Raw genomic sequence first — 13,779 nt, forward strand, 5'->3', positions numbered from 1 at the left:
CACCATGAGAGGAACTATCTTGAGATATAATGAACGGATGAATGGGATGCTGGAGTATATTATTTGTTTTGTGTGTTGGGACAGGTTGTTGAAGGACCATTTTTAGGGGAGGTCATGCCGAAATTTTTGTGTAAATGGTTTCAGTTTAGGGTCGCTACACTCAGTAACTTTATTATACTTTCAAATATGCTAAGTATGCCAGTCCTAAGACAGAACCTCAGACGACAACAAGGACAACAACCAACACACACAAAAGTAAAAAAATAAAATACAACAAAACAAATACTTTAAACAGTCACAACCACCGGAAGTTTCTATCACATGACATCAGCTTCTTCTCAAAAGTGTGTTTCTAATTTGGTGGAGTTCCATGAGAACATCTCTAATATCCATCCGTTCTCTCAACAGTTCAGATGAACATATCACTCCAATCCTAAGGACCGACAACCAGCTCTCTTTTATTCTACCAATGTTATGTTGGCTGGCCCTTTGAGCATCCTCCACTTCCAGCAAGAATAGAGAACTGGCAATCTCTATCACTCTATCAGGAAGCGACATCTTTGCATAGTTATAAAGGCTAAAATTTTCAGTAAACATGCTGTCTGTGGGCTTTCTTCCGGTAAACATCTCCAGTAAGAGGATTCCATAGCTGTACACATCACCTTCTTTTGAAACCTCCACACCCATACCATATTCTACAAAAAATAAATAACATATTGCCTAAATTAGTAATGTCCTTCAACATTTCTGAAGTACTTCCTCGACACTACTGCACAAATGTGAAATTCTGCAATTACAATATGCCCAACCTGGTTAAGCAAAATAGAGTCATCTGGGAAATAACCAAGATGTGGTTCAAAATAGAATCTAAGAAAGTTTCATTTACCAAGTATTAAGGTGCACCTTAGTCCCAAACTATATAATTCCTTGAAGAAACTAAATTAGAGAGTATGTACCAAAAGGAGGTGTATGTAATTATGCAATAATTATGTGACAAAAATTACCTGGTGCGACATAACCAATAGTTCCTCTAATCCCAATTGAAGAACTAGATTTTGAACGATCGGGTTTACCTTTGGTGCCTCCAAGAAACCTTGATATACCAAAATCACCCACACGAGCGCAAAGCTCATTGTCAAGAAGAACATTACTTGGCTTTAGATCGCAATGAATGATTGTTGTGTCACACTGATGGTGAAGATAATCCAATGCAGATGCCACATCAATTGCAATGTTTAGCCTTTGTATTAAATCCAAGCTCTTTGGATCCTGCTGCACAGATTGATTTGGGTGTAACCAACTCTCCAAAGTCCCATTTGGCATGAACTCAAAGATCAAAGCCTTGAAATCATTTCCTTTTAAGTCCATGCTTGAGCAAGATGGGATGATCTTGACCAGATTGCGGTGGCGAATGTTCCTCAAAGCTTCACATTCAGTGAAGAAGCTCTTGTTGGCTCCAAGTTGTTGAAGGTTGAAAACCTTCACAGCAACAATTTGTTCACCATAGTCGAGAATTCCTTTATAAACAGAACCATAACTCCCCGAACCAATCAAGTTGGCTGAAGAGAATCCATTGGTAGCTTGTTCAAGTTCCGCATAGGAGAGCGTTGGGTACTGATTTCCCAATGCACCATCTATTGAAGATTTTTTTTTTGACCTTTTGATCAAATAAAAAACAGCAGAAACACTTGCTATCAACAAAACTGTAGAAAGAGTGGTACTTGTCACAAGAATTATCATTTTATGTGCAAAGAGCCTTCTCGCCCTTTGTGTGGGACATGCAGGCAGTTGCAATTCCTTATTTCCTCCACAAAGTTGGTCATTTCCCACAACGGAAAATGCACTAACATTCAGGAACACTCCTTCATTTGGAACTTCACCCTCAAACTTATTATAAGAAAGGTCTAAATATTCAATCAATCGTAACTCGCCTAGAAAGCTTGGAATCCGTCCAAACAAACTATTATGAGAAAGCTTGAGTTCTTGAATTCCTTTTAATTGCTGAAAAGATGATGGAATAGTACCTTTGAAAAGGTTACCGTCCATATGCAGGACTTCTAACACTAGGCAATCGCCAAGAGTGCTTGGGATTTCTCCGGAAAGTGTGTTTTCTGAAATATACAATTTCCCGAGATTCTTCAAATTGCCCACTTGTGATGGAAGTGCACCTGTTAGATAGTTTTGATTTAAGAAGAGACCAATAGTGAGGGAAGAAAGTCCAATAACTTGCTCGGGTATTGCACCAGTGAGGTGATTAACTTGAAGATCCAATTCTTGTAGCTTTGTACAATTACCCAAAGATCCAGGTATGCTTCCCGCTAGCTGATTTCCTCCTAAACCAAGAATACTCAATCGAGACATGTTGCCAATAGATGATGGAATTTTTCCTGAGATGTTATTTACAGAAAGGAAGAGTTGTTCCAACTCAAAAAGTTTCCCAATTGATTCAGGAATATTGCCTGTGAGCATATTCCGATCTAAGGTTAAAAGCTTTAAGTTGACGAGGTTCTCAATTCCTAGCGGTATGCTTCCAGATATGCAGTTTTGACTTATCAACAGTGCTGTGGTGGATAGATTTGCAATTGAATTGGGCAATACACCCCCAAAGTAATTCCCACCTAAATTTATAAATCCTAGATTTGTACAGTTGGTTAATGAATTAAGGAAGCTCAAGTCATTGGCTTTTTTAGTTCCGAGGTGGTTACTGTTAATATTTAGCCATTCCAGATATGGAAGGCTACCCAAATTCATTGGTACAGACCCACTGAAAAAATTAATACCAATATCAAAATCAGCAAGTGCTGAAGCGTTAGCCAATGATGGTGGGATAGGCCCATAGAATTGGTTAACACTAATTAAGAATTGCTGTAGTCTTGGAAGGGTCAATCCCAGTTCCTGGGGGAGTGTTCCGCTTAACTGGTTGTCAGCTACAACAAAGGCATAGATGGATGAGATATTGTAAAGTCGGGTAGGAACCATTCCAGACAAATTGTTGGAACTCAATTGAAAAAAGTCTATGTTGGAAAGCTTTCCAAGTTCAAAAGGAATGCTTCCCTCTAGATTGTTAGAGTCGAGATGAAGGGAGCGAAGAGAGGAGAGATTACCCAGTGAAGGTGGTATATTGCCAATGAAAAGATTTTTAGAAAGATCAAATTGTAAAAGATTAGTAAATGATCCTAGTTCGATAGGAATTCTTCCTACAAGATTGTTTGAAGATATATTGATGTCTCTGATGTCTGAACAATAAGTCAAATTGGTAGGGAACTCACCTTGGAAGGAGTTGCTATAAAGCAAAAGATGTTGTAGGCGAAACAATCGACCAATTTCTTGTGGGATAGTGCCATGCAAGTAGTTGTTCTCAAGACTGATCTCTCTAAGAAAGGTAAGGTTTCCTATGTGAGTAGACAAGGAACCAACTAATTTTAAGGATGACAAGTTTAGGACGGTCACCCTCTGATGCCGACGACTACATGTGACTCCTTTCCAATGACAAAAGTGGATAGAATCATTCCATGAGCTTAAGACCTGGAATGGGTCTTCAACAATTTGATCTTTGATGGCTAGCAAGGCTTGCTTGTCTGTCTCATTTGCGAATGCAAAAGTGGTATTTGAGGCAAGTAAAATGAAGCTTGCATGAAAAATGATGTAAAAAAGGAGGGAAGATGAACTTAATAATAATAGCCTTAAAACCATTTCTTTGTGCTTCAGGAAGCCTCGAGGATGGTTCAAGCTTGCTATATGGTAACCTATGTGAACAGAAAATAATACTTGGTGCAGTTGTAGTATAGCTGCTGAAGATTCATGGGATAAATTATTATGGAAAATAAAGGTGAAAGGTGATGAGCTTTTAGGTGTAAATCATAGCCAAATTTATATATACACCAACCTCCATTTATTTGACTGGGCAAGCTTTGCAGAAAGTCAAGAAAACACTGTATTTGCTTTCATGCCGTCCATTGCCACTGACTCTATATGTTTAATCCACATGTAGGCTTTGTAAATCAGAACTAAAGAAAACATAGCAATAAAATATACAAATTAAACTACTAATTTTAAAAAGACTTTGTATTGTCATCAAAAGGCACGAGTAGCTTTGTTAATTTCTTCTTGTTCATATAACAAAAGCAAGTAGGACTGCAGTTTTTCATAGAATATATATATATATCAGAGAAAGGAGTTCAGAAATTGGTCAATGTGCTTCACGTCTGTCCAATGGGGTTGACTTTCTCCTATGGTTAGAATGTTGATTTGGGGCGGGCGGAAGATTCTTGGGGTGAGCTATCATTGACTCTCTCTTTCTAGTTTTTTTTTTTTTTTTTTTTTTTTTTTTTTTTTTTTCAGCTTAAAAAACACATCTGATTTTCAAATATATTACAGCGTCGAATGTTAGCTTTTGGTAATTTTCAAATATATTACGGCCGTTTTACTATTGACCTTCTTTCAGAGTTTCGTGGCACGCTTTTGTGCCTCCACGACACTTCATAGATGATTACTCAATATATGACTATATTTATCTTATACATCGTAAATTTGAAACACTCTCTTCCTTAAAAATTTAACATCCGCTCTTCTCTACTTTATGGAGTACCACTAGACAACTGTTAATTTACATTTAGTTTATAAACAAAAGAAATTAAATATTAAGAGTCGGCAGTAATAAAATATCTTAAAATAATATTATAGTTCTAAATCAGCATTTTGAAATTAAATATATATATAATGGTTAATATTTGAGGTGTGCATACATTTTCCTACACACTAGGGAACAAGTGAACAATTGTGTGTGTGTGTGTGTATATATATATATATTAGTTAGGTCTAGTTGTAGCTTATAGACAAAGAAAATTGGATATTAAGATTCGGTTAAAGATATGTTTAAGAATACTGATTTGACGCCTTAAAATAGGAATTAAATAAAATATTAGATGAATTGAAATAATAATGAAGTTAAACAAAAGAATTTGAATATCAAAAAACACACCCTCGATCGCTCACATATAAGAGGAGAGGCATAAAACAATCAATGGAATTATTACCAATTATTACTTGCAAATTATCTACTAGCAAAATGCTCATCATATGTTTATAGAATTTTAATTTAGTCATTACATTATACGTTGTTATAAGGTCTAGATTTAAACCGTACTAACTTATAAAGTCAAAAATTAAGCAATAAACATTGTCCAAGGAAAAATAAAGTGGCTGGTTAAAAAGAGGGGGTAAATTTAGGAAAATATATATATATATTTAAGTATGTACTCTTTGTAATGGAGTTGGACATCTTATTTACTAAACTCTAAATACTCTTTTCAAGTTTAAATTAAATAACTACAAAATTTATAATAATGAAATTAACTACAAAAAAGGAATTGAGGAAAAATATATCAAAATAAAAAACTAATAGTATTAAATCAACTAAAAAATTTATCCAAAAAAATTGGCAATAGCAAAAGAAATTAAAGTTAAAAAAATGAAGAACGAAAATATATAATAGCCGTAAATTTTTTACCCTGCCAAAAATCAAATTGTAGCCAGAATGGTAATAGAGTTAGATGATGGTCATTTTGTTTATATTAACTGGTGATATTTTACAAATTTTACTTTATATACAAATAATTATATCTGTTTTTATCTCTCAATCTTACCATTTATAGCTGAGTTCAATAGCCCTCCCTGGCCAATACCCCCGAGTTTCTTAAATTTGTATTTCATTACAAGGAATTAGATGAATATAGCATACGCACAAATTTCGTGTCTGAAATTCTCGAAGTGAAAATGTAAAACAAATTACAATTTGATTAATTTTGAGAAATAAATAATTTTCTTGGGTCAAGGATTTCGCAAGTTTTGCCCTTAATACGATCATGATGAGCTTTCTTCGATCTTTATAATTAAAGAAACTCGATTGGATTTCAGATGAAGGACCGATGAAGTTTTATCTCAAACAATGAACATTAAAATTCAAAATATTATCTTAGTCTTTTCACTTTTCACTCCACTTTTTACCTAAAATGTTATTATAATATGAGTGAGATCCAAAAAAAAAAAAAAATCAAAATACATTAGAGCTCCACCACCGGAAGTGGGCACCGGAACCTCGTTGACCCATAACCACCCTTGTTTACCCAGCAACAGGTAGGAGCGGGCACAGCCGCCACAGAGGTAGAGGAGGAAGAATCCCATCACCGTGTCGCATTCTAGTAGGCTTTTCGTTTTCGATTAGATCCAATCGGGCGTATATTTAGAGGCTCATATTTATGCATTCCATTTTCCGCCTCTCAGTCCATCCGGTGGTCCTAACCTCTTAGTTGTGCCGGTTCAATTATCCGCCTGACCTACATTAAGATAAGATTTGCATTTTGATGCCTAATAAACTCCCGTAATTGATCAAGCCAGGGCATTTGAATTGCCTTTTCTATTCCCATCCCAGAAGTTAGACGTCTATTATATCCATGCAAAAGGGGGCACCGCGCCAGAAGATTTCCTGCCAAGGAACTGATCGAAGTATCTTCCTTTTTCGAAAACTCATGCATATACTCGTGGCTAAGGCAAGTTAGATACTGGTGGCTAGACAAAGAATTCGTGGGCCATGCGAAGCCATAGTGACCTTCGGAGGGCACACTTCCGTGACTTTTCGGTGGCTAAGGCAAGGCTACCACTGATAAGATCAAAAAAGAGCAAACAACTAGAATATAGTATAAGCGAAGACTATGAGCCATAGGAAAGCTCTATGGGCGAACATCCGTGCTATCTAGCTACATAGGCCACAGACTACTCCACCTTTGCCAACCTTAGTCCTTAGTACAATAGGAATAGAACAGGGTGGACATCCATCTTAACATTCTCCTCATTCATCCACACATAATTCATTCATCTTAACATCCCCGTTTCCGCTATACCAGACCTACTTCATAATTCAGATACAAATTCTGGATTTGTTGCTTCGATTTGAAATTTCTTTCTATAAATCTAAGCTCATTGATCAAATTGTTTGTTTCTTCAATGTGTTTGTGAATGTACCATTCTCTTACTAGTAATAGTTATAGATAGAACTAAAAAAAAAAAAATTGAATAAATAAATAAAAAGTTCTTGGCTTTGGACTGTTCAAACCTGCAATATGTATGATCAAATCCTATGTGCATAGAAAATTAAGACAGCAGTTGCAACCACAGCTGCTGAAAATTCATACAATAAAAAATGGATATGGATGCTATTAGGTTTATTATGTAAAAAGATTCACCATAGACTCTGGCTACATAATTCCCGCCGAGAGTTCAGGGAATCAAGTCAAAAAATTATTTTTATTCGCTTCCATGACATTCATTCCCATTTCAACTCTATATTAAATCTTAACTATAGGACCTTAGATAGAATCTCCATAAGTTCCTGAATTCTAAAAAAATTTGTTTTTCCATTTTTTTCCATTAGATAGAATCCATTTTAAATCACCAGGGAGGCAATGACAAACAAACTGTATAACAAAAACCAAGAAGTGCTCTTTGATATTTTAACCTACCATTATCACGTTGAAAGGCACATACCATTATGCTAATTAGGCATCACAAAATCAATATTCAACCAGTGCTCTGTTTTTTTGAAATTTGAATAATTCTATCAAGTAGCCAACCATCAATTGTATGCAAATGAGAATCAACAAGTCACTGTTATATTTATTTTGTTCTCAACAACTTTATTGTACTTTCAAATATGCTAAATATGCCGGTCCTGACATAGAACCTCAAACAACAACGACGACAACAACACAACACACACGAAAGTAAAAAATAAAATACAACAAAACAAATACTTTAAACAGTCACAACTACCGGAAGTTTCTATCACATGACTTTTGGGAGCAAATTCATACTAGTTGAGTAATGAAATCCAATTCAAGCTTCTTCGCAAAAGTGCGTTTCTAATCTTGTGGAGTTCCATGAGAACATCCCTAATATCCATCCGTTCTCTCAACATTTCAGAAGAACATATCACTCCAATCCTAAGGACCGACACCCAGCTCTCTTTTATTCTACCAATATTATGTTGGCTAGCCCTTTGAGCATCGTCCTCTTCCAACAAGAATAGAGAATCGGCAATCTCCATCACTCTATTAGGAAGCGCCAACTTTGCATAGTTATGAAAGCTAAAATTTTCAGTAAATATGTTGTCTGTGGGCTTTCTTCCGGTAAACATCTCCAGTAGATTTCATAGCTGTACACATCACCTTCTTTTGAAACCTCCACACCTATACCATATTCTACAAAAAAATAAATAACATATTGCATAAATTAGTAGTGTCCTTCAACATTTCTGAAGTAGTAAATTATTTTCATCAAGGATTATCCTCGACACTGATGCACAAATGTGAAATTCTACAATTACAATATGCCCAACCTGGTTACGCAAAATAGAGTCATCTAAGAAATAACCAAGATGTGGTTCAAAATAGAATCTAAGCAAGTTTCATATACCAAGTATTAAGGTGCACCTTAGTCCCAAACTAAATAATTCCTTGAAGAAACTAAATTAGAGAGTATGTACCAAAAGGAGGTGTAAGACCCGTGTAAAATACATATATATATATTTATATCATATATTTATTTACTTAATATAATTTAATGGTTATCTCTGTTTTAATTTAAATGGGTGATTGTGATAAAGTTTGTTAAATAATTTAAATTTAAAAAAAAAACTAATTTATCTCACCAGACTCCTTATATCTCTATAACTCTCTAATACGTTTTATTTCTATATATAAAAAAAGATATATTAGCACGATAACGGGAGAAGAAGGGACCAGAGAGAGTGATTTGACGTCGTGTTTTCCTGCAGTAGCCGGGGGAAAGGAACGGTAATCGGGAAGTCGCGTAGAAAGGAAGAATTATTTATACCAGGCAAGTTAATCTTGCTTTATATTTTTATATATGTTTACAACTTCTTGTTAAAGAAAAGATTCTTACAAAATTAATTTGGCATGTTCTAGAAAATCTTAGCCAATTATTTAATTAAAATTTATGATCAATGGATGTATGAAATCGATGAGTGGATTATTAGGTGATTGTTAATTCACTATCTGATATTTTAAAAAATTAAAAACAAAAATAAATAAAATGCAATACGTAATTATAGATGAATTTGTGATGTATCTATATATATACACGTGCATGTAGGTTCTAATAAAGGTAAACATTGCATTGTATTGGAGCACTTGAGATAATAGTTGTCTATATATATACGTTCATGTAGGTTATACTAAAGGTAAACATTGCACTGTATTGGAGCACTTGAGATAATAGTTGTCTATGATGGATTATTCAGATTAATTAAATGTTGATATTAAGTATATATATGTGTCGAATTGGAACTGGAATGGGAACTTATTGGATCATGATCATTGAGAATCAGTAATGGTGACTTATTGTATGAGTTCAAGGTCACTTATATTTATATACAAATCTGTATATATATAGGTAAGTTTTATTCATATTTTCCTTGGATAGATTGGGTTATTGTATTTATGGTTATACATTTATTATGAGATTTGAGTAAATATTAGAACTAAATTTAAAGACTTGATTCAATTGGCCGGTTGCTACATTTACTTAATGAAATTGAATTAGACATGGAACATAACCTTAAATTTAGTATTTAAATTTGTATTTAGTTATCTGGTAACCTTCAAATATAAATGAATGCTATTAGTTTTATATATAAAAAAAAACTATTATTTAATTATCAGTATGGATCTCAATAACTGATCAGTTGAAGTAATAGAACTATAAATATATGAGTAGTACTAACATAACTCATGGTAGCTTAATGCTTGTATGTACATTGAGATATATATATAAATTTACCTATTATTAATTGTAATTATATAATCTGTATCATTAAGCTTGCATGAACTTTGTAAAGAATACACTTGATGAACTTGGTTACTGGACAGATTTGATGATCTGTACTAGTTTTCTTCTTTGAACTTTCATTTGTGATTTCCTTATCAGTTGATTATTGCAGGGGGTATAATTAGTTTAATAACTACATCATTAAAGGTCAGTCTAAGTCATGGTTGGGGCATGATATTTAAATGATAACATAATATTTTTTTAGCATAATTAATCTAAATTTATGATTATAAGTGGATTAGTCGGAGGGGAAGTCCGGGGCTAACCCTATGATGACTTTTGGGTATGGTCAGGGACTTACCTATTTGGGAGTGCACTACCCTTTTGTTATGGCCATGGGTCTAATGAGCCCTTATTGTGTGGACGTGATCAGGGATCATCTGGGGAGTAGACGTACAATCCAGCCACACGTGTGTTTTTGGTAGTCAGGGACTATACGATTCACACCATTTTATTGGACGGGAGCCCGGGGCTCATGTGAGATATGCCGATTTATAAAAAAAAAATAAAAGATGGTTATTTATTAAGTTTATAACTAACTGGGTTATACACATTTGAATAATGAACTTAATTGAGTTGCTTATATATACAGGAATATAAGGTAAGGTTAATTTGCTGAACGATGATTGTGTTTAGCATTTATTGCTGAGCTTGTGAGCTCACCCCATTATCACATTTCAGGTACACGTTGAGTAGGAACGTGATGGGATTACATGATGGGAACGGATTTTAGCTCGTTACGCATTGATTTATTTTAGCTCGGTTTTTCCTTTATTCTGATTATTGTAATAAAGTTAATGTTTTATGAAACTTTATTGAGTTGATTCAGTGGTCATAGATGTTTTGTTTTACTAGAGGGAATTGCACCTCTATTTATGGATTTGTATAAAATTTGTCAGACTCTCATGTTTGTTAAGTTGAATGACGGGATTCATTGTAATTCTATTATGGAGGATGTATGTTGAGAATTGATGGAAGTTATACCTTAGATTTTTTTTATGCAGGACAAGTAGTTCTTGTATTAAAATTTGGGGTGTGACAGTTTGGTATCAGAGCCTAGGTTAAGAATTACCTGGCTAAGAGAAGTGATAGTAAGAATAGGAGCATATACTTATACGAATTATTGCTCTCTTACCATGCTCCAGTTTAAGTATAAATTACTTGTGAGACTTATCATTGACATTCTTTACTGGAAATAGGATGTCAGGAGCTGGAAGAGGCAGAGGACGACCTGCTAGAGGTAGAGGTCAGGGAGGTGCTGGTCGTGGTGGTGTTGACCATGACAATGTTCAGTTGGAGGATGCACCTCATGTGCCAAATCCTATGATTGGATTTATCAGAGATATCCGCAAATTGGGGGCTGTTGAATTTACTAGAGCTACCGATCCACTTGATGCTGAGAAGTGGATTGAAGATATGGAAAAGTATTTTGAGATGATGGACTGCACTGAGGTGCAGAAAAGGAAGATTGGTGCATTTCTTTTATCTGGTGAGGCGCGTCAGTGGTGGCAGTCAGAGACCAGGATGGTTGTGGACATTACAACTATGACCTGGGATGATTTTAAAACTCGGTTCAATGACAAATACTTTCCACAATCAGTGAAGGAGAAGAAGGCAGCAGAGTTCACGCAGCTGGAACAGAATAATGAGATGTCAGTTAGTGAGTACGAGAGGAAGTTTACAGAGCTATCCCGATTCGCTCCTCACATTGTTGCGAATGAGTTACACAAGGTTAGAAAGTTTGAGCGAGGATTGGTCTCTTATGTGAAGAAGTTTGTGGTGGGTCATCGTTTTGACACATATGCTAGAGTGGTGGAATGTGCTATGGCAGTAGAGGAGAATAATAACATTGCCTTTCAGAAACAGAAGGAGCGTAGGGCAGAACAGAAAGGTAAGGGGACTAGCAACACTCAACAGAATCAGAGTAACTCTCAACAGAATCAGAGGGGTCAGCAGCAGCAGCAGACTCAGAGAAACTGGCAGGGTCAGTCTTGGCAGAGAGGTAGACAAGATTGGCGAGCAGGGAAACGGCAGAGAGTTGGTGAAGGTGAGCAATCCACAGCTTTAGTACCAGCCACACCTCATGATGCACAGCCATATCAGTTCAGCGGGCATTGCTACAATTGTCGTGAGCAAGGACATTTGGCTCGTAATTGTCCCAAGCCTCACAAGAATAACCAGCAGAAAGGTCAGGCACCACAGCAACAAGGAGGTGCAAGGGTTTATGCAGTTGTTCCAGATGGGAGACAGGATCGTGCACCACCAGCAGTGGAAGGTACACTTACTATTTATGGCAGTATAGCTAGAGTACTATTTGATTCAGGTTCTTCATTTTCTTTTATTGCACTATCATTTGTGAATACACTGGGATTAGAACCTGGACATATAAGTAATGCCTTATCTATTACAACTCCACTCGGGAGCGCGACGACACTTGATAGAATATGTCGTGCTTGCCCTGTTACAATTGGGGAGTTGGAGTATCCTATTGATTTAATAGTATTACGTATGAGAGAATTTGATGCTATACTGGGTATGGATTGGTTGGCTAGATATCATGCTCAGTTGGACTGCCATGAGAGGATTATTGTATTCTCAGTTCCGGGACAGTTTCCTTCTCGATATAAGTGTGGGGAGTTTGAGGGCACCATGACTATGGGATTTCTGGCCCACATCGAGGTGGTTGAGCAATGCGTGACTATAGATCAGTTGCCTACAGTGTCAGAGTATGCAGATGTGTTTCGGGATATTCCGGGTTTGCCTCCTAGGAGGGCAGTGGATTTCTGCATCGACCTCACTCCTGGTATTTCACCTATCTCTAGGGCACCCTACAGAATGGCGCCAGTTGAATTGAGTGAGTTGAAGAAACAGACTCAAGAGTTGCAAGATCGGGGGTTTATTCGACCTAGCACATCACCTTGGGGAGCACCTGTTCTTTTTGTCAAGAAGAAGGATGGGTCACTCCGCTTATGTGTTGACTACCGTGCGCTGAATAAGGTCACTATTAAGAACAAGTACCCATTGCCACGCATCGATGATTTGTTTGATCAACTCAGAGGGGCGCAGTTGTTCTCTAAGATTGACTTGAGGACTGGGTACCATCAGCTGAGGATTAGGGATGAGGATATTCCTAAGACTGCCTTTAGGACTCGTTATGGCCTCTATGAGTTTTTAGTCATGCCTTTTGGGCTGACTAACGCTCCGGCAGCTTTTATTGATTTGATGAACCGAGTGTTTCGACCTTACTTGGATCAGTTTGTTGTGGTATTTGTTGATGACATTCTGATATATTCCAAGACTAAGGAGGAACATGAGAGACACTTGAGCATTACACTTCAGACTTTGCGTGAGCATCAGCTCTATGCTAAGTTTGAGAAGTGTGACTTTTGGCAAGAGCAGATTCAGTTTTTGGGGCACGTGATCTCTAAGGATGGAGTTTCAGTAGATTCTGCCAAGGTGGAGGCTGTGATGAGTTGGAAACGGCCTACTACTGTCACTGAGATTCGTAGCTTCTTAGGACTGGCAGGATACTACAGGCGTTTCATTAAAGGTTTCTCCAAGATTGCTGCACCATTGACCCGTTTGACTCGGAAGGATGTGAAGTTTGTTTGGGATCACCGCTGTGAGCAGGCATTTGAGGAGTTGAAAACGAGATTGACTTCGGCACCAGTTCTTACCATTCCTGTTAGTGGTGAGAGATTTGTGATTTACACAGATGCATCACATCAGGGTCTTGGCTGTGTTTTGATGCAAGATGACAAGGTGGTAGCGTATGCCTCTAGGCAGCTTAAGCCACATGAGCAGAATTACCCTACACATGATCTGGAATTGGCAGCAGTGGTTCTTGCATTGAAGGTGTGGAGGCATTACTTGTAT

The 13,779-nt window shown here is 36.6% G+C and overlaps 1 protein-coding gene across 1 annotated transcript; it reads right to left on the bottom strand.

Annotated features, from left to right (window-relative positions):
• Nucleotides 1-327: 327 nt before the first annotated feature.
• LOC132281459 (LRR receptor-like serine/threonine-protein kinase EFR) lies at nt 328-6,183 on the bottom strand. Its single transcript, XM_059783159.1, has 3 exons — nt 6,062-6,183; nt 1,005-3,283; nt 328-695 (listed from the first exon to the last, which is right to left on the bottom strand). The coding sequence occupies exons 1-3, from the start codon at nt 6,181-6,183 to the stop codon at nt 328-330; spliced, it is 2,769 nt and encodes a 922-aa protein (XP_059639142.1).
• Nucleotides 6,184-13,779: the final 7,596 nt, after the last annotated feature.

Source organism: Cornus florida, unplaced genomic scaffold, assembly GCF_030987335.1.
Source record: "Cornus florida cultivar Cherokee Brave unplaced genomic scaffold, ASM3098733v1 CherokeeBrave_3.0.0_Hap2_Chr11, whole genome shotgun sequence".
NCBI lineage: Eukaryota > Viridiplantae > Streptophyta > Magnoliopsida > Cornales > Cornaceae > Cornus > Cornus florida.

Coding starts and splice junctions, on each gene's coding strand:
- LOC132281459 (XM_059783159.1), bottom strand. CDS start 6,183: ATGGGATTCTTCCTCCTCTACCTCTGTGGCGGCTGTGCCCGCTCCTAC. Junction 3,284..6,061: donor TCCGGTGGTGGAGCTCTAAT/GTATTTTGATTT, acceptor TTTGCTTTATAG/CAACTCCTTCCAAGGTGAGT. Junction 696..1,004: donor TATTGGTTATGTCGCACCAG/GTAATTTTTGTC, acceptor TATTTTTTGTAG/AATATGGTATGGGTGTGGAG.